This window comes from Ochotona curzoniae, unplaced genomic scaffold (assembly GCF_017591425.1).
Source record: "Ochotona curzoniae isolate NIBS_2020 unplaced genomic scaffold, NIBS_Ocur_1.0 contig_4792, whole genome shotgun sequence".
Classification (NCBI taxonomy): domain Eukaryota; kingdom Metazoa; phylum Chordata; class Mammalia; order Lagomorpha; family Ochotonidae; genus Ochotona; species Ochotona curzoniae.
In genome coordinates this window covers 8938695-8960459 of record NW_024466389.1, presented here as the reverse complement: position 1 = coordinate 8960459, position 21765 = coordinate 8938695, and the positions used below count along the sequence as shown (strand labels likewise).

Genomic DNA, 21765 nt, shown 5'->3' with positions numbered 1-21765 from the left:
CAAGCTAGGTTGTTTCAGGGATTTTGCTCCCAGCAGAAGGAGAAATTATCTATGTATACTTTTTGAATAAAATGAAAATAAAAATTTTTAAAAAGTCAAAACGCTGGCAGGAAAAAATGGCCTTACAACATAGTTGTTGCATGGGGCAACTCAACGGCTTTGGGTCAAATCTTAGCATCCAATGTGAGTCCTTAACTTTTATTAAGCCACAAAGCAATCCAGTTTGTAATTCAAATAGCTTTAAATCATTCTGATCAAACCCTGGTTAGCTGTATGAGATGATAAAGCACTGTGCCCCTAACCCTATAGTTCAGCAATAAGCAGGAAAACAGTATTTGTCTTTGTTAAAGATAGATTGAATATTATCAGTCTCTAAGACTTCAGCTTACGCTAACAGGAAAAAAAAAAAAAACACACACACACACACACATTGTGGTGCAATGTCCATACTGGACACCTGAAAGGGATGATAAAGGCTGTATGGCACTGCTATGCCACTGATATAAACAACCAGATGAGGTCCAGGTACCTGAGGCCTTCGATGGATTTTGTACTCACTAGGAAAACAGCATCAGGCCTCCTGAGGCAGAGATGGTCAGTTTCACTGGCCTAAGTTCTAAATGTAGGGGAGGACTGGGTCATAACTACATGGCAACAGAAGAGGATGAGAACAATGGGTATCAAGAAAAACGAATCTTGATCTGCTTCAACCCATCCTTACCAGGACAAAGAGACAGAAGAAATCAAGTGCTATGCATCTTATTACAACCAGCCTGCAGGCACCTAGAAAATTTAAGCTGGCCAGTGTAATAGATAACTCTCCCTGCTGATCTCTCAACCAACGCGGCCAGGCTGTCACATGGACACCACAGGGAAATGGAGTACAGGTGTCTTCTGTGGAGGAATACAGGGCAAGCCAAAGACTCAGGCGCTGATGCAAGAACAGAAGGTAAGACTTGCATGTTATAGCTCTATGACGATGGACACAGAGCCATGGCTTCCTCAACGCAGAGAAAATGCCCTATCCCTAGAATTCCAGGTGGCCACACATAACAATCTGATAAAGAGCTTTCCTTTTCTCAGAAAAGCGATTCATAAAATTCATTTTTAAAAAGTTACTTCCAACAACAAAGGACTGTGATACCAATATTTTTGATTTGCTATCTCAAATTGATGTGACAAGGATAACAGAAATGATTTTTACTGAAATCCCCTGGCCTCCTTGACTACTCTAATAATTCACAGGATTTTGAACACAAACCTATTCTCACACATTTGCCAACATACAAACGTACACACAGGCTGGCTGTAATCAAAATGCATGAGGTGAGATGCATGACGGAAGCATGCTCCAAGACTGGCAATACAGAAGTTGCCGAAGACACTGACGGAAGGCTTACCACGGCGTCTATAAATACCTGGTCGGGGCCCCCTCCAGCTGCAGCACACACACACTACATGCATCACGGCTTCTGACGCTCTGTGTGAATTAGGAAACAGACAAGCAAACTCGGGTTAACAACGCAAACCACACAGCATGCAGGGTTATAGTTTCCACTCCTTTGCCAATTTTAAAATCACGAACTGGTAGTTGGGGAATGTTCCTGTAGACTGGACATCTGCAAGATTTGCTAGTAGCTTCTCACAATACATATGACTACATCATGCTTAGCAAATTTTTAACAGAACTTGAAAAAACAAACAATTTTACATTCAATACATAGAATTCATGAACAAACATGGGCTAGACGAGAAAAGTAGACCCATCAACTGGAATTAGAGGTGAAATCTTAAGGAATAAAAGTGAGCAAACACATGGAACAGTCACTTTTCAAATTTATTTCTCAGTTGAGATTCATTTTGAGAGTGAAACAAACCAAATCTGCCTAAATACTTTCCTGCTTTACCTCTCTTACAATAACCAGATTTCAAAAAGTGGATCAGATGTAATGGCTAATCTCTCAATTGAAGAAAAGATGAGATATTCTGATGTAAAGTAACCAAAGAAACGGTTACCCACAGTGTTGTGATTTTAATGATACTGAAAGCAGAAACAGGATTTGATGTCACAGTTAGTTACTTCAAAACTCAGCACAGGCCATCTATGTTAGCACTGGATTTTCACTTGGGGAAAAGCCTTGCCTTTTAATCCGTTATTGACATATCTTCATCACTGAGTTTGAAAATACCTAGTACCTGCTAGCGCTTCCCAGTCTGTCTATCAAAATAATGCAATTTGGGGGCCCAGTGGCGTGGCCTAGTGGCTAAAGTCCTCGCCTTAAACGCACCGGGATCCCATATGGGTGCTGGTTCTAATCCTTGAGCCCCTGTTTCCCATCCAGCTCCCTGCTTGTGGCCTGGGAAAGCAGTGGAGGACAGCCCAAAGCCTTGGGACTTTGCACCTGTGTGGGAGACCTGGAAGTTGTTCCTGGATTCTGGCTTTGGATCAGCACAGCACTGGCCATTGCGGTCACTTGGGGAGTAAATCATCGGATGGAAGATCTTTCTCTCTGTCTCTCTTCCTCTTTGTGCATCTGCCTTTCCAATAATAAAAAATGAATAAACAAATAAATAAAAAAAAGGCAATCACTCAAACAGCGCACCTGTGGTGAGAAGGCCAGACCACCTTGCTAGCACCACTGTTACTGTGGAAATGAAATTTAAAATGAAAAACAAGGGGGAAACATTTCACAAAATGGCAACATTAACACACAGCATACATGTTGCATGAAAAGCTACTCTGAAAACATAAAACATGAGTATATATGCCAAATTCACTCAGGCACGACTTGCTGCAAAGATCAAAACTACCGTTAGCGTCTTCTTGCCCTTGCAACAAACATAAGAATCACAACTCAAACCATATTTCATATGTAAAACAGAGACAGAAGCTCATGGATGGGAGTAGCACAGGGTCAGCTTGGGAAGCTCCATCTGCTTCCCCCACCCATTCTAACCAGGTTCAAGGCTGCTCGCCTGAGCTGCTGCTAATGTTCTTTCCCTTTTATCTAGGGTTCAAATTGTTAACTCTAATAAACTCCACTGCAACGGAAAAGCAACGTGTGGAATCTATCACACTAATGAATAACTTCAGCCCAAAACTTTAAGGATAACTCAAACTGGGCCTGGTGTGATAGCACAGCGGCTAAAATCCTCGCCTTGAATGCACCAGGATCCCATACAGGAACCAGTTCTAATCCTGGCGGCACAGCTTCCCTTCCAGCTTCCTGCCTGTGGCCTGGGAAAGCAGTTGAGCACAGCCCAGAGCTTTGGGACCTTGCATCCGCATGGGAGACCAGAGGAGGTTCCTGGCTTCAGATTAGCTCAGCTCTAGCTGTTGCAGCTGCTTGGGGAGTGAACCATTGGATGGAAGATCTTTCTCTCTGTCTCTCCTCCTCTCTGTATATCTGCCTTTCCAATAAAAGTAAATAAATCTTAAAAAAAAAAAAAAAACTCAAAACTTTTCACACTTCCAATTAATTATGAAATTAAGAAAAAAACACAAAAAGTTAACACATCCTAGAGTCACTGTTGTGTAACAGATGGGGACTGTTAAACACAGACTGCACTGCCTTACATCACCCAGAAAACTTGGCTCCATCTTAGAACAGGCTACAACCATGCACCTTTTATCCACAGGAAAAAAAGATAAGGTAGCTTTACTTTAGTAGTTGATACCTAGCTTCGGTAGGGCTCAAGCACACATTGTGACCAAGAAGGACATGAAACCGTGCACTCTGACCAAAGGCCAGTCACGCTGCCCACCTTTGGTGAGTTCTGTCCTTCGGTGGCAGCATTTTCAGAAAATATTTAAAAAGTCAGGGCTGTGTTGTCATCACAGGGACAATGCTGTTCTCCAAAATAAATGGGCATATGAAAAGGAAAAATTTTTTAGGGGAACACGGCTGAAAATAAAAGTGCGGGTTCAGTATTACAACTCCCATTAGGGAAAAAAAGGAAGCCAACCAAACAATCCAACCAAGTAACTGCAGTGCTGCTGCACACAGCAAGATGCTCCTGACCTGCGGAAACACTGCACCTGCTCACTGAAGGAAGAAGCAGGAGGAAGCAGTAAGACAAATGTTAATAGTCTACGCCTGGATGGTGAGACCCCTCTGAAGTGCTTCCTTGGTTCATGAGCAACAGTCAGACTCCAGTCACTCCTATTACCTGCATCCTCTGCTGATTTTCTAATGGCTTCTGCTAATTCTTGGTCTGCAATCTCCTCTGGCCGTACAGCCCCATACGCCAACCGAGCACACTCTGGTAGCTCTGCTTCTGGAAGGAAGGTGGTTTGTGAGCCAGTGGTGCCAATCACCAGGACATTTTTCTTGAGATCAATGGAACACTGAGAAAGAAGAAGCAAAAGAACAACAGTACATAAAATGTTGTAGGAGGACATTGTGACCCTAGAAGGTCAAGGAGCACAGGATTATAGTTGATTGGATATTTGTATGAAAACAACTGAATGGGTGCCTTTTGTGTGCTATCCTTTGCATGAGAACAACCAAATGGCTACCTTTTCTATACCTGATTGGCTTCATTTGTATGAGAACAGTTGAGTGGACAGCATAGGAATGAGTGAGAACACTTGGTGGAATATACAAGACAAAAGGAGTTCCAAACAAAAGCATAGAAACTGTTGATGGGTTTTGTTGATAAGCTCAATACTTCCTCCCTTATCCCACATGACCCTCAGTGTAAAGTCTGATGCCACTAATAAATTTCTGCTTTTGACCATCAGTCAGAGTCCACACCTGTTATTATTGGCTCCGTGCACCAAGTCCATCGCTGCAGGACAGCACCATGCCCACAGGACAGCGACAAGCTGGCCCACAATTATTCTGGCTCTTGCATGTGCCAGTGGGTACTGTGGCCTAACAAATGTCATGTGGAAAGACCACAGTCTCAACTGAACACTGTACTTATAAAAAACAATACTGACACAGGCAAATATTGTTTGGGAAAATAATTTCAGCTTGCAGGGCCAGCTAAAGCCAACTTCAGTGTCCCACACGCATGTTGCTTCAAGTCCTTGCTGTCCACTTCCTGTCAGGGTCTCCTTAATGTGCCTACAAAAAGCAGGGGAAGAGGCCCAAGTGCCTGGTCCCTGAATCCATGTGGGAGACCCAGAAGGAACTCCTGATTCTCGGCATGGGTCAGGCCTAACCCTGGTAAAATTTGACCTTCAGGGAGGTGAAGCAACAGACAGATCTCTATAACCATGCCTTTCAAATTACATAAAACAAACAGACCAAAAACTCCCCTCCTCTCTGTATATCTGCCTTTCCAATAAAAATAATATATAAATGTTTAAGAATAAACAATTAAATCTTTAAAAAATTCTGAGGATTTAAATAATTTACACTTGCAATAAATGATTAAAACACTGCATGAATTCTAACCAGAATCTTTAAATTTACAAAAGGAAGTCACTTGTTCATTATAAGGTTAAAACAGAATTTTAACAGATTCACAGAAATTGTACAATACCTTTTATTTTTATGAAATATCATGTCAACCTTTGTATAAAAATAGTTAAAGATATTTCCAATTTTGGCAACTCAAGATTCTTGGTTTTCCTGTATATGAAACCAACAGATATCTGAAAATAACCACATGACACACAAAAAGCAGATGCAAAACTGAAATGCAGCTGCTACTTACCTGATGCCGTTTAAGCATGTCCAGTCCCAAGAGCATGTCCATGGGCTGCTCCTCAAGGATAGAGAAGGAACACGCAAGGAAATCTCCTTCTATCTGCACCTGAGCTGAAGCACAGACAGGGAAGAGGTTACCCCGATGCTGGCTGCAAAGCCCCAGGTGAGCCTGGCATCCACCACCCACGCCTTGGCTTCCTGCAGTCTGCTGGAGCCAAGGCAAGGCAGGCAAATAGGCGAGTCAAGCAGGAAAATCTGGTAAAACAAATGACCAGTGTGAGAGCTAATGAAGCTGTTAACACATAAAGTGGATCCAGTGAGACCTCCTGACTTCACAGATCATGCCGTTAGGACTCAAGCCCAGTTGGTGAGGAAAACACATTAAAACTAACAAGTTCAGGTACCAGGCATTTAGCCTAGCAGTAAAGATGCTCATGACTCATATAGCACTGCCTCATTTTTTGTGTATCCAGTTTAGGATTTGCTTCTCTGAAAGTTAAAGAGACCAAGACTGAGAGACAGAGATCTTCTGTCTACTACCTCACTCCCCAAATGCCCAGGGATGGTCCCAACTTAAACTTGGAGTCTGGAACCCCATCTGGGTCTCCCACGTGGGTGCTAGGAACTCCAGTACTTTGACCATCTTCTGCTGCTTTCCCAGCCACACTGAAGGAGAGCTAGATCAGAAGCAGCGCAGCGGGACCTGATCCAGTACCCTGACTTGGGTTATTAGTACGGCAAGTGGTGGCCTACTCCCAGTCTAGACTTGGGACCATCAAGTCTACCCCTGTGTTTAACTCTTGATTCTAGCATCTCACTAACTCACACACTGGGAGGCAGTGCTGACAGCTAAAGTGGCTGTGTTGCTACTTACATGGAAGAACTGTATTGAGTTCCCAATTCTTGCAGCTCCTGACCTTGGCCCCATTTCAGGTGACTGCAAACACATAGGGAATGAACCAGTGGACTGTATCTCTCTCTACCTCGCAAATGTTCAAAAAGATTAAGAGGCTTCTCAGAATACATCCCTCAGTGGACGGCCTGGGCTCAAGGCCTAGCTCTTCTCCCAATTACAGCGAGTTGCAAACGAGCACGGGGGCGGGCAGTGTCCATCAGGCAGTGGGTGATAACTCAAGAAGTCGAACATAGGTGTATTATTAACTACTATTTTCAGTTAAGATAACCCATGATGAGCCCAGCACGGTAGCCTAGTGGCTAAAGTCCTCACCTTGCACACAGCAGGATCCCATAGGGGCACGGGTTCTAATCCCAGCAGCCCTGCTTTCCATCCAGCTCCCTGCTTGTGGCCTGGGAAAGCAGTTGAAAACAGCCCAAAGCTTAGGAACCCTGCACCTGTGTGGGAGACTTGGAAGAGAATGTGGGCTCCTGGCTTCGGATCAGCTCAGCTCTGGCCCTTGTGGCCGCTTAGGGAGTGAATCAGCGAGTGGACAGAAGATCTTCCTCTTTGTCTCTCCTCCTCTCTGTATATCTGACTTTCCAATAAAAATAAATCTTCAAATAAATAAATAAAAAGAAAATTGACCCTTACTCTTCCTTCCAAATAATTAATTAAAAAAAAAAAAAAAAAGAGAAAGAAAGAAGGGGGCGTGAGTAAAAGGACAGGAGTAAGGGAAGGTAGAAACTCATACAGCTGAAACCAGGCTCGGACCACTACCAGTTCAGGTTTGGAAGACGTATGATTTGTACATGATATCAAATGTGTCTGAACCTATGTGAAGGAAATGTCTGTAGCATGAAACACGTGTTAAGAGAAGAACAGCACACAGCAGACCAAGTGACACATCAAAATGGAGGGAGACAATCATTAATTCTAAAAGAGAAGAATACTAGACAAAAAAGCAATTGCGTCCAAGGGGATGGCTCAGCACTGAAAGGCATTTGCTTACCAGTAATTTACTCTACCAGTAAACAGTTGCCAAATCTTTTTATTTTGAATAGACAGTGCCAAAATAAATCATCTAAAGTAACTGAAACGGGTATGTCTGAGGAGAAGGAATGAGAAGAGCATAACAAATCTAATTATTTTGGGTTTTTTCCCTAAAGATTAAGAAAAAAAATATATTTGAAAGCAGACTTACAGAGGATAGACAGAGGATGTTGTATTCAGTCCCTAAATGACCACAGGGCTGGAGCTGAGCTGATCTGAGGCCCTGGGCCATCCTTTATTAATGCGTTCCCAGCACAGAACAGCACGGAACAGGACTGGAAGTGGAACAGGTGGGACACGGACCAGTGCCCATACGGGATGCGAGCTTCACAAGGTGGGAGACAGGAGTCATGGTGTGGGCCCCAGTCTGGTTATTTTGTAACCAACAGAAACATGTAAATCCTATGATGATGGAACAGATTTTAAAGCTTCAAGGAGTCAGAATCTCTTTGATTAGATGAATCCATACTGAGGAAAAAAAAAAAAGGCTAAAAAAATCTACTACCCTACTCACCAAGATGCACCCTTCCAATAATCTTCTGAGTCCCCACTCCTTTGGCAATCCCTGCCCACCGACGGTCCACCAATCTCATGATATTACATCTTTCTGCACAAGCTTGGCTCATAATAGTCATCTGGGCACCTGCAGAGTGACAGAAACATCAGACCATTTAAAAAAACCCAATCTGTGGCAAGACAAAACACAGCATCAACTAGCCAGGCATCAGGACTCTATCATTGATCTAGCTTCCTGCTTAAGCACATCCTCTGGAGGCCGCAGCTGATGGCTGTAGTACCTAGCTCCCTATCACACCCGCATGTCAGTCCAGAATGAAATTCCAGAATCCTGACCTTGGCCTGGTCCAGATCCATTACTACCTAACAGGTTTCCTTGTTGCCTTTAACTGAACTTCCATAAAATAGCATCTAAAACACAGCGTGGCAGCTAGACAATGAGGGAGAGATTATAATGTATTAATTATCAAAAGGAAGAAAATCTGAAAAGGGCTTCTAGAAAGTTAAAACGGTGACTGTTCTGTCTACCCACGGCAACATGAAGTTTGGCAATACTTCACAATCAATGCAGTTTTCACTGGGCCCATTGAGTACTTTAACAAAGTTATTTTTATTTCAAACTTTGGGACATTATGGCTTCTCAGTTAAAAATATATATCCCATCTTTTCCCAAACAATCAAATGTCCAAACTCTTCCCCAATTAGACTCTCTTCTTTTTAAACATGAGGGCATTTAAAATATTCTCACCATCACAAGAAGACAGCTGCCATCAGTTCGTGCAGCTGACCAACCTGTCTCTTTCATCTAACAGTTTCAACTCTAGATCCACATGGCTGTGTGTTGCGCTTTCTATCTTAAACCCAACAAGTGTAAAACTCTCACTTAGAATCTCTCTAGCTCTGCTAATATCTTCTAGAAGTCTTCATAAAATCTGGGTTTAGTTCACTATTTTGTGTAGAAAAGTTTTCAATTAGCAATAATTGTGCCTTGGATAAACCTCATCGGCTATAACATTGTACTGTACAAAGCCCAGTTTTAAAATCTTGTTTTTGTTATCATTATTATTAGAAAGGCAGACTTATGGAGAGGAGAGACAGATCTCCCATTTGTCTGAATCCAGGAGCTTCTTCTGGGTCTCCCATATGGTTACAGGGTCCCAAGGTCTTGGGGCATCTTCTACTGCTTTCCCAGGCCACAAGCAGGAAGCTGGATGGGAAGTGGAGCAGTTGGTTCACAAATTGGCACCATATGTGATCCCAGGGCTTGTAAGGTAAGGATTTAGCTACTGAGCCATTCCCCTGAGCTCCAGTAGTTTACTTTTAACTTTGCTTCTTTTAACCTTCTTTCTGCTAACTCAGTCCCAAATTTGTAAGTAACTTCTATGCAATTCTGCTATCTCCGATTTTCCCTCTTGGAACCTTTGCTATCAGCCTAGCCCAAACCCTGTTCCCTTCCAAACCACTTCATTTCAAACAGGGAAACTGAGTTAATCTTTGATTATACAAAACTTTTCTGATCTGCCCTCTTCCTTATATCACCTTCTTCAAATAAATCATTTCTTCATGTGTTCAAAAGATCTTAAGAGACTTTCACTTTTAAAAAATATTTACATTTTAGTAGCATTTATCTAAAAAAATAAAAGGATTTCTGTTATCTGAGAGACAGAGGAAAAAAAGGGAAAGGAGGGAAAGAAAAGTGCCCTTCCTCCCCCAGGTCGACTCCTCAAGGAGCTCCAGTTCCTGCCTTCAGATTGGCTCAGCCAGCCGCTGTGACCACTTGGGGAGTGAACCAGCAGATAGAAGATCCTCTGTCTCCTTCTCTCTGTAGATTTGACTATCCAATAAAAACAAATAACTATTTCAAAATAGTTGGTTAGATAGAACTAGGCTTTAATACCCATTGACATGTATAAGAGCCGAATGGGATGTGGGACAGACTGGACTAGTCTGCTACACATACTGGCAAACCAGGGCAGGGGGCGAGCCTCGTGGGGGTTATTATGAGTCGTCCCAACTAGGCTGCAGCCCCCACTGGTTTGTGTGAGGGCCGAGTGTGTGTTGGGTAGAATCAGGCTGGACTGCAATACCCATTGGTTCCAGTGGAAGTCAGGGCTGAAAACAAAACCAACCCAGCAATTGCAACAACCAGCCGATTAAGGCAATGGACTGTGCCGGGCCTTATACTTGCTAGCACATTCAAGAATCTGGTCTGGGAACACCTCAGGCAAAGTTTCTTTTGGGATCTCCCCAATCGAACTGCCGGATTCAGAATCCTAACCATGAAAAGACAGAGGACAGAACAACTCAACCAACCACTTCAGCTATATGTTGGCAGTGAAAAACTGGGCAAACGGAGACTCTAACATGTACTATGTCATTCAGTGGATTCTTCAACAACCTCATCATGCTTGGAGTGGCGAGACTGGCAGCAATTCATAACTGTTGAACTACCAAAACCACTTGAGCAAGACCCTCAGAGCATGCCCCTCATCTGGGACCTGGGGTGGGTGGGAAGACTGGGTGGGGCTTCTCCCTTAATATCCCCCTTTGCCTCAGATACATGAAGGAAACAATATGGAAATAATAAATAGTCTTACCCACTTTCCTGTAGCCCTTGAAACTTTTTACTCTAATTAACTATGTAAAGATTGTCAAAAATTAAAAAAAAAAAAGACCATAGAATAAACCTATCTCCAATAAAAAGAGGAGCAAGTGTACAGCATCGGTCAGTGGGCACTCGAGGAGGGCACTCCTGCGCTTCCCTCTCCACATCACATCAAGTGTTGAAGGCGGGGCCCAAGGCACAAAAGACAGAGACATCACCTGAGTCAACAAAGGCCTTCACAGGATGTCCATTCACTTTGCAGTTAATGTAAAGCATAACTACTTGGCCAAAACTTTCCGGAGCTTCTTCCATAGCTATCGTCATGTTTTCCTCAATGTTCTGTTGCCTGAAACAAACCCAAAGCCAGGTACACTAACATTATTTCCATGAACAGAAACCTGTTTCAAAGTCACAATATTAAAAACAGATTTGAATATCCTGTGCCCAAGCAGAGCAGCCAAGAATGGGAACTGAAACTGGTGCTGTATGTTGCAATGAGTGATTCCGCAGGAGGCAGTGAGGCAGGGCTGACAGAGCATCTCTCATACAATAACATGGCTGGTCCCTTTACAAGTGCAGAAAGAAGAAACATCAGGACTACAATGTGGCACCATGCTTTATTACCATGTAGAATGTTAGGATTTCCTGAATGCTCCAAATTTAACTGAGGATTTATTGAGTGCCAAGGGACATTTCTGATGCCCAATTTGGCAGCAGAAAAGAGTCAAGTCTTTCAGTGGCTTCTGCTGTACCGGATGCTTTGGCTCCGGGACTGGGTTTTCCCATTTGTTAAAAACGATACTTGCCACTGTGTAAGACATAAACAGCACTCATCCAAGAGCAGATGCATAAAACATGTATCAATGAAACTGAACACAGCTGTATCACAGTTCACTTGGCTCATCAAATCATGTCTTAATCTAATGTATCTAACGTATACATGAGACAAGCATACAGATATGAGTTCTGGTTTACCCTATCATCTTCCCAATCTTTTTCAGAAAAAAAAAAAAAAGGAGGGAAAAATACCACCAAGCATTACCAAATTAATGGAAACTAGGTCAGTGTCTGGGCAATTTAATCTGAAGACTGAGACAGTAAGAGAAAGGAGTCAAGATCCTGGTAAGGCCCAGTGTAAATCAGCCCACCATCTGTCTGAATAAAAACGCTTCTACATGACATCAAGCACTCACATGTTCTACAGCTGTTTCCACATAGCGGCAGTAGAGCCGTGAGTGAGGCAAGAACCATACGGCATGCAAGGTCTAAAATATTCATGACCTGACCCCTTACAGAGTGTCTGCTGGCCCTCATCCCAAGCCACAGTGCCCATGCTTTCTGTAACAGGACTCTAGGTTCAACTGAGACTATAGCTTTATCAGCCACTTTGCAAAAAAAGAGAAAAAGAAAAAAAAAGTGACGTTTTTCAGGAAACCAAAGGCACCCCTGTTTAATTTACTGTGGCAAATATGCTAACACCTCAGGGTCCAAATAACTATGTGATCACTGGTGGAACAGAGCAAATACAACTTTACAGACATTGGATGTAACTGAATAGCTTGCACATTGCTTAACTTCGAAATACCCTAAAAGTGACCCTGTGCCCCTCATCTTGCATTGACTCCACCCAAGCACAACTTTCAGCAAAAATCCAGAGAAAACACTAGATATTCTGACTCTTCTGGGTTCCGAGTAGATACCTGTCGGAGGCACAAGGTTTTCTGCTTAAGAAGAATGATCTGTTACCTTGCTTCCTTACCCCGCCCCTGGAAGGAAACAGAAGCCTCACGACCCACTCCATTTTCCTTCTACTCTTCCAGGACTGCCTTGGTTGTCTTTCTACCCCCGTTTCCCAGGTTGAATAACGCTACTCTACAAACTTAACTGGTGCCAGACCTGTCTCACAGATGACTGGCAACCTAGTTCAGAACAAATATCTTCTCGCTTCCCCTGAGAGATTAAATGAGTGAGTGGTCTTTAAGTGATATTTACCAATATCTGATACAACATGAATTAATGACTTGGGGCAATCATATATGCCAAGTAATAAAATAAAAACAAAACAAACAACCCAAAATACCCAGTCCAATTTCAGATAAAAAGCATTATCTGACAACGGATATTTCGATCAGGTTAGGTTTCATTTAGGTAACCACAATGCTGGTACTGCAGATTTAAAGCTTCTCAAGGAATTTTCATGCAGCCTCAGGTGAGAACCACTGCATTATGGAAACAGGAGCTGAAATGTGACTAGTCAGCGTATTCAGTGAGGAAAATACAAGAACTGCAGCAGCAGGCCCCACCGGCAGAGACATGGTCCAATCCCTGGATTTGGTCAGTGCACACAGTATGTCTACGAAAACAGAATGCAGTTACTGTATCTGAGCTGCGCAGTGCCCACCAGGGCTCACGCTCCGTCCCGGGCTCGCTATGCTGCCGCTGCTTCAGTGATGCCTGCATCTGCTGGTTTAGAAGAGACAGTCCAAGTTGGGCATCTGCACTTCACCAGTGTTGAACCAAATTGTGAGGAACAGACCGAGGTTACCTTATATCTTCTTCTATCTTGGCCTGAGCCTCAAGATCAAAAGGGTCAGCAGAAAACAGACGAATCCTTTCCTGCTCTCTCCGAGCTCGGTCCTGTTGCTGCTCCACCAGGACTCTGGAAAATCTGTCTGTAACGATAAGGAAGCAAACTTATATTTTGATTCATCATCAATACTTTCGACACCAAGCAATTTCTTAAAAAAAACAAACAAACAAAAAAAACCCACAACTGTAAAACATGTAGAAAGGATAACTAAACAAGCAATTATATTTACTTCGAATTCTTGAAGGCAGTAAATCAGGCCCGGCACAATAGCCTAATGACTAAATGCTCTCCTTGCATCCACCAGGATCCCATATGGGCACAAGTTCATATCTTGGCTACACCACTTCCCATCCAGCTCCCTGCTTGCAGCCTGGGAAAGCAGTCAAAGGCCCATAGCCTCGGGATCCTGCACTTGCATGGAGACCTGAAAGAAGTTCCTAGTTCCTGTCTTCAAATTAGCTTAGCTGCAGCCGTAATGACCACTTTGGGAAGTGAACCAGTGGACGAAAGATCTTTCTGTTATCTCCTTCTTCTGCATATCTGCATTTCCAAATAGACAAACACTATTTAGTCATGTAAATCCAGTGTAGAAATAAATACCAGGGCCCGACACAGTAGCCTAGTGGCTAAAGTCCCTGCTTTGCACACTCCGGGATCCCGTATGGGCACCGGTTTGTGTCTCAGCAGCTCCACTTCCTATCCGACTCCCTGCTTGTGGCCTGGAAAAGCAGTCGAGGACGGCCCAAAGCCTTGGGAGCCTACACCCGCGTGGGAGACCCGCATCCCAGGAAGTTGGTGGTATCTACCAGCCACTGGATCTCTTCACATGTGCTATGGCACAACCACTTCAGCCAGGTCAGCTGGACAGTCCTACCGAGATCTCCACTGAGCAGAGCTTCTGCCAGGGGTGGATTGCGCTCCTTCAGCAACGACAGCTCATGCGGGTTGGCCAGCAACATGTCTCGGAGCAAGGCTGGGTTGTCCAGGCCCTGAGGTGATGAGGATGTTTCCCCAGGAGACAGGTGGGACGGCTTCACGGCAGCTGGCTGGCGCTGCCGGGAGCTCGATGTGCCAGGCACAGCTATGCTACTGAAGTCGATCCGGGGCAAGTCTGTGGGAAGAACCAACTCAAAGTTCACTCAGCTCCATGAAAAACAAGTGCTTGAAGGAAACAGCGAAAAACATTTGCTCATCAGTAGTGTGTAACAGCCCAAAGTGGTGACCATGAAAAATGCTTTACCCTTGCTCTTTCAGAGACTTCGAACATGAAAATGGCAGTCTGACAGCGAATCAAAGGGCAGGCAATGCTAGAAACTCCAAAATTTCTCCTTATATTACAACTTAAAACAATTTTTTTTTTTAAATTAAAGCCAGTCTTAGTAAATGTAATTCTAGGTATGGTCCCCTTTTTAAACTCAAAATATCTATTTTATTTATTTGAAAGGCAGAATCGGAAAGAGACAGGCGGAGATCCTTCATTTGCTGGTACACTTACAATGGCCAGAACTGGGTCAGGCCAAAGCCAGAGCCTGAAACCCACCGGCATCTCCCACTTGAGTGCCAGGGGTCCAAGCACCTGGATCACCTTCCACTGCTTGCCCAGGTACATCAGCAGGTCTGGACTGGAACCAGTGCTCACGTGGGAAGATGGTGTCCCAGGCGATGGCTGAATCTGCTCTCAGGAGCCACATCCCTGTTTGGGCTGCCACAGGCCGCCAGGATGCTCGATGGGGGAAAAGGCTCATCCTCACCAAGCAAACAGTACATTACAGTCTCCAAATTCAGCACACTGGCTCACGAGACTCTAACAGTTCTTGCAATGTGCACATCCGACTGCCTGGCACCGCTCACTCCAAATCCCCCACTGGGCAGATGGCAGGCACCCCCATTTTACAGGACAGAGGATCAGGAGACACTAGCATAGGCTCTTATGGCAGAGGCTGCCGAGTTTGCCACATGCTTAGAAGTTCCAACAGGGGCTGGCTGGACTCCTGGCTGCTCTACTTTGGATCAGCTCCCTGCTGATGCACCTGGGAAAGCAGCAGAAGACGGCTCAAGCGCCTGAGCCCCTAAGGCCACATGGGAGAAACGGATGAATCGCTCAGCTCCTGGCTTGGGTCTGGCCCAGTCCTGGTCATTGTGGCCATTTGAGGAGTTAACCCGAAGATATAAGATCTTTAGCTCCTGTTCTTTCTATCTCTGTAACTCTGCCTTTCAAATAAATAAATCTCTAAATTAAAACACAAGGTACAAACCAGCTTCAACACTCTGGCCTAGGCTGACTATACCAAAACGAAGGAGAGATACAATCCTAATATGAGGGTTCCCACATTACATGAATCAGCTTATATGAAACATCCAGAAACAAATCAATATGCGAAGTAGATCAGTGGGAGAGATGGACAATGACTGCTAACAGGTAGTGTTTCACTGTAAGGGGAAGACGATGTGCTAAAATCAATTGTGGTTATGATTACACAACTCGGGAAATATACTAGACAACACTGCACTGTATCCTTTAAATAGTTGAGTTGTATGACAAGGATTATATATCAACAAAGATGTTGCTTAAAAAAAAGGGACTGGGCCTGGCAAGATAGCCTAATGGCTAAAGTCCTCACCTTGGAAGCACTGGGATCCCATACGGGCACCGGTTCATGTCCTGGCTGCTCTGCTTCCCACCCAGCTTCCTGCTGTGGCCTGGGAAAGCAGCTGAGGATGGGCCAAAGGCTTGGGACCCTGCACTCACATGGAAGAACCAGAATAAGTTCCAGGCTCCTGGCTTTGGATTGGCCCAGTTGTGGCGTGGCAGCTAGTTGGTAAATGAATCAGTGGACGGAAGATCTTTCTCTCTTTCTCTCTGTAACTCTGACTTTCTAATAAAAATAAATAAATCTTTAAAAAGGGAGAAGGATTGGAGGCAAGGCAGCATTTTTGCATAGCTGGTTAAACTTCTGTCTGTGAGGGGCCCAGCACGACAGCCTAGTGGCTAACGCCCCAAGATCCCATGTGGGCACTGGTTTGTGTCCTGGCTGCTTTACAAAAGCTACTAAAGGCCAGATACAAAGCAACAAAAGTTAGGAATTATAGGCTCATGTCACCTCTCAAATTCCTGTCAAGGATAAACAGAAAAGGAAAATTATCACAGATAACATGAGCTAACATTTATTGAAAGCCTGCTACGTGCTAAAGGTTCTATATGCACGATTCTCAGCCCGGCTCTATGGGTTGGGATAATTATGGTACTTTTTAAAGAAGAGGACATTGATTCAGAGAAGTTGAATAACTTATCCAGGGTCACAGAGCATGCAAGAGGCACGGCTGGGATTTTCATTCTTGTCCCGCTACACTCTGCTGGCTCCTAATGCCTGTGCCGGGGCTGCTGAACCAGCGGGCAATGCTTACTTGGGAACTGCACCGGAGGTCGAGGGTCTGTGCTTTCCTTCTGTCGTAAAATCACAACGTCCCCATCCTTCAAGCCATAAGAAGCCAGTGACCTGTGGTTGTCTGTAAGAGGCCTTTCAGCATAGACAATCTATAACAAGAAAAGATCGAACAATGAAAAGTACTGAGAAGTTAACAAGGAGCCAAACTGGAAGCTCACAGTTTTGGGGTCTGGTGCCATATTGGTTAAATCCCGCCTTGCATCTGCTGGGATCCCACATGAGTGCTGGATTATGTCCCAGCTGCTTCCAACTCCCTGCTTGTGGCCTGGGAAAGCAGTCAAGGACGGAGGACGGCCCAAAGCCTTGGGCCCCTGCACCCATGTGGGAGACCCAAAGGAGGTTCCTGACTCCTGGCTTTAGATCAGCTCAGCTCCGACCATTGTGGCCATTTGCATAGAGAACCAACAGATGGAAGATCTTTGTGTATCTCCTTGTCTCTCTATATCTGCTTTTGCAATTAAAGAATGAAAATTTTTTTTAAAAACCTTAACAAGTCCACAGTTTTCCTCCCAATTAGATGTCATTCCTTGTTTAAAACCCTCCACTGTAAACCTAGAGCAGATAAGTCGGTGCTGGGTTCCCATTCTGACTCACTTCACAGGATCATCTGTGTTGCTCAAGTAATAGGGACCCACTTCCTCCTGGGCCAGTTTCACTTGTTTTCCTCTTTACCTGAGGAGTGTCCTTTCCCAGCCAGGTTTTAAATTAGCTCTCCACTGAAACATTACCTAACCAGGGCCTTTCTCCACTAACCTACTTAACATGCCCCCCATCTCACATGACTGGTTTACTGTCTGCCTGTCTTCCCCCTGCCATCCCACAAGACTTATCTGAGGAGTTGACGTCACTCTACTACAAATACGTAGAATTCAAACACTTAAGTCCCTGTCACACATGAGACCTGAATGGAGTTTCTGCTCTTGGCTTCAGCCTGGCCCACTCTGCCGTTGCAGACACTTGAGGAGTGAACCTACAGATGGACGGCCAGATCTGGCCCGTGGCAGAGCTCACACTGGGAGGCAGCAGATGGCTCAAACATTTGAGTGCCTGCCACACGTGTGGGAGAAGCAGACAGAGCTCCAAGTGTGGCTTTAGCTGGGCTCAGCTGCAGCTGTTACGGGCATGTGGGGAGAGTCAACCAGCATACGAAAGATTTACCATTGCCGTCCAAATAAGTAAATACAAAGACTAAAAAGGAACAATGAAGGGTTGTGTGATGACACAGTGGCCTAATCCTCCTCCCTGGGGCACAGACATCCCTATGGACACTGGTTCCTGCCCTTGCTTCTCCAACACCAATCCAGCCCTTTGTTTAACGGCCTGGGAAAGCAGCAGAGCATGGCCCAAGTCCTTGAGACCCTGCGTTCACGTCCCGGCTCCCCGCTTTGCATCAGCTCAGCTCTGGCCACTGTGGCCATTTGAAAAGTGAATCAGTAGATACGAAGACTTCATCTTTCCTTCTCACTCTATAAATAAAATCTGCCTTTCAAACAAAGAAAAAAAATCTTAAAACAACCACCACAGGGCCTGGTGCAATGGCTCAGTTGGTTAATATTCCCTCTGGAAGCGCCAGGAAGGATCCCACAGGAGTGCTGGTTGTTGTCTCAGCTGCTCGAATTCCCATTCAGCTCCCTGCTTGTGGCCTAGCTGAGGAAGCAACTGAGGATGGCTCGAAAGCTGAGACCCTGCACCCATGTGAGAGATGCTGCAGCGTTTTGGGGAGTGAACCAGCTCTTCTTTTCTCTGTAAATCTGGCTTTCCAACAAAAATAACTAGATCTTTAAAAACAAACAAAACAAAACAAAAAAAACACCAGAAGAAAGAGTAAATATAGTTTTAGATTTCCTATTGAGTATGGAGGTGCTGGGGTCCATGCAGTAGGTATGGATGACACGAAGGTGTGAAGAGAATAGCTCCCCTGCTTGGCAGAGCCCAAGGGAGCTTCCAGCTGTTTGGCAGAGCCCAGCGGATTTCTCTCTGACCACCTTATTGCAGTCTCACCCCCTGTTTGCATGGACACTCAACCACCCCACTAAGAATTCTGCAATCTATTAGGCATAGTTTGCCCCTGTGAGATGGCTTTTACAACCAACACGAGCTAAAAAGTTAATGTTACTGATAATGTCTTGGTGAGTGGGCCTTTAACTGCGCACAGGAGTACAATTAATAAGCCCATGCTGTTTCCAGACACCTTATTGTGTGCCTCACCATTGCTCTGAGATCTGGCTCAAATATTTAGCATGCTTTCTGGGAAATGGCCTGATAAGAGTTTCACAAACTAATGGAAGTGATGGGAGTATGGGTTGAAATTGCTATGGCAAAAAATATAGCTACTGGGACCCTAAAAGCTATCCTGTTACTGGGACCCTAAAGGTTATCCTGTTATAATTACTGTGACCCTAAAGGTTATCCTGCTATGGCAAAAATATACTTACTGTGACCTTAAAGGTTAGCCTGTCCTTGCAACTCTCAACTCTTTAGAACATAGTAAATGTAATTGCTTTGGCTGCCTTCATAATTTTTTAACTAGAGGAAATATAGGGTGACTTTACTAACATCATGTATACTTTTGATTATTGTTTGATCATTTATGAGGTTGTAGAACCTGCAATTGTAGAGGGATTTAATGTTTGAAACTTTTGTCTTAGATTTTTATGTTTTTTCTCTTTTGATGTATTTCTCTCATTAAGTGATGGATAAGTTATAGAATAAGAATTGTAGTAGGAATGTATTACTGAATAAGATGTGTCGTCTACTGAGAAAATATTGGCTGCAACATCAGAATGGATAATGCCCTGTCTTAAGGTGAAACTATCTGTAGAGTTATCTTTGGAAGCATTTACTTGCCCATTGTAGAGCAGAAACCTAAATGGAGTAAACATGGCTCATTGCTAATTGCAGTTCTTTCCGTCGTTGTAACTCTTGCTTAGTTAACAAACTGTGTGATCCTGCAGACCTAATGACCTTTGGTGCCAATACCCTAATCCCCATAAACCAAGGTCTCAGACCTTTTTCCATGCGTAATTCAAGGTAGGGGTCTGGTTGTCACAGGCAGCGCCAAGGATGGGACCCAGACTTGAGGGAGGTAAGTAGGGGCTGGCAAGCCGAGATAAGCAAAGAATGTGGAGTCCTCCCTCACTCACCTCTCAAGCTGTTGTAAATTGTGCCCCCTTGAAGCTATGTCAAAATGCCCTAAGAAAAGACTGTGTGGGGCCCGGCGCGGTGGCGCAATGGTTAAGGTCCTCGCCTTGCACGCCTGGGATCCCATATGGGCGCCGGTTCTATCCCGGCAGCCCTGCTTCCCTTCCAGCTCCCTGCCTGTGGCCTGGGAAAGCAGTCGAGGACGGCCCAAAGCTTTGGGACCCTGCACCCACGTGGGAGACCCAGAAGAGGCTCCTGGCTTCGGATCGGCATAGTATCGGCCCGTTGCGCTCACTTGGGGAGTGACTCATCGGACGGAAGATCTTCCTCTCTGTCTCTCCTCTCTGTATATCTGCCTTTCCAATAAAAAAATAATAAAACTAAATCTTAAAAAAAAAAAAAAAGACTGTGTACTGCTTCTGTATAAATAAAGCAGACAGCTTTCTCACGTGGTCCACAATGATGTTGGAATTGTAGTGGTCCATCTCTTCTTTCTTTCTACGCCTGCTTCACGCACCCTTCTCGAGCTCCGAACTCAGCTGGAGCTGGACTCCGGCAGGGAGGGAAGTGGGGATGCCTGCACTCACTACAGTGTTACAAGCAACACTGACACCCAGCCCACACACCCACGTCCCCGACTCCCCAGCGCCAGTCTGCCTGCATCTTTCTCTTCTGCCACCTTTACAGTTTTATCAATCGTATGTTCACGACTGGAAAATAAAAATGAAAGGAATTCAGAAAAGACTGATGAAACAAAATGGTTCACGGATAGACTACTAACAAAAATATTTTTATGATGTATAATTAAACACTGAAGAAACCCAAAACATATAAAAATCAAGGAAATCATACACTGTAGAAAGAAAAGACAGCAACACAGAGGTGTAGTATAATTTTTGCAATTAAAAAAAAAAGGTTATTTATTTTTATCGGAAAGGCAGATATACAGAGAGGAGGAGAGAGACAGAGAGGAAGATACTCCGTCTGATGATTCACTCCCCAAGTGACTACAATGGCTGGTGCTGCACCGATACGAAGCCAGGAGACTCTTCCGGGTCTCCCATGTGGGTACAGGGTCTCAAGGCTTTGGGCCATCCTGAACTGCTTTCCCAGGCCACATGCAGGAACTGGATGGGAAGCGGGGCTGCTGGGATTAGAACTGGCACCCATATGGAATCCCGGCGTATTCAAGGTGAGGAATTTAGCCGCTAGGCCACCAGGTGCTGTAGTATGATTTTATCAGAAGAGCGTATAAAGCTGCTCTGTATTACTGTACATTCCAGTAGCACATGTGCTTTTAACCAGTCCTGGGCACAACCAAGAAAGAACCCAGGCTCTTCTTCGCGACACAGTTGGTCCATTTCTCAAGCAAGCAACTGGGACTAATCCTTGCAGCAGGCCCTAGGACTTCCGCGACATCCCCGCCCTGCCCAAGGTCTTCAAAGCTACCTGGCAGAGAAACTGGAGATTCAGCATTTAAACAGAGGGAAAAAGTCTGTTGTAACTACTCCCAAAATGTGTGCTGACATGAAGAACAGAAGAGGAAACTCAATTTAGTTCTCTCCACAATAGAATCCTTTTGAAGATGAACAAAAAGAAAAAGGGCTTGCAGGACTTAAAGGTCTAATTTTAGTTCACAAGTTTTACACACGACTAGAAAAATTCAGTCCTCACTCTCAACCTGTACATTTTGAAACAGTTCAAGAAGCTGCAGTGATCACTCCATCATCCCATTCACACACCTTTCTTAAAGCCCATTTCTCATGGTAAAAGCTCATCAGAATCAACATTTTTGCTGTCTGACAGCCATACTGTGACTCACCCTGAGACTGCTTGGAAAACTTCCATAAATCAGAAGT

General features: G+C 44.5%; 1 protein-coding gene and 1 pseudogene across 2 annotated transcripts in view; both read right to left on the bottom strand.

The window, feature by feature from the left end:
• Nucleotides 1-1418: 1418 nt before the first annotated feature.
• Nucleotides 1419-21765, bottom strand: part of DDI2 (DNA damage inducible 1 homolog 2) — a 30129-nt gene continuing 9782 nt past the window's right edge. The window contains exons 2-9 of one of the 2 annotated variants that reach the window (XM_040987952.1): nt 16725-16854; nt 14194-14430; nt 13275-13401; nt 10948-11075; nt 8123-8251; nt 5668-5771; nt 4171-4348; nt 1419-1480 (exon numbers count right to left, since the gene is read on the bottom strand). In XM_040987952.1, the coding sequence (XP_040843886.1) occupies nt 1464-1480; nt 4171-4348; nt 5668-5771; nt 8123-8251; nt 10948-11075; nt 13275-13401; nt 14194-14430; nt 16725-16854 (1050 nt within the window). In that variant the 3' untranslated portion in view covers nt 1419-1463. Of the gene's footprint in view, nt 1481-3496; nt 4349-5667; nt 5772-8122; nt 8252-10947; nt 11076-13274; nt 13402-14193; nt 14431-16724; nt 16855-21765 lie in introns of those variants that run through there. The other variant, XM_040987951.1, reaches the window with a different exon arrangement.
• On the bottom strand, nt 9035-9155 carry LOC121161575 (annotated as a pseudogene).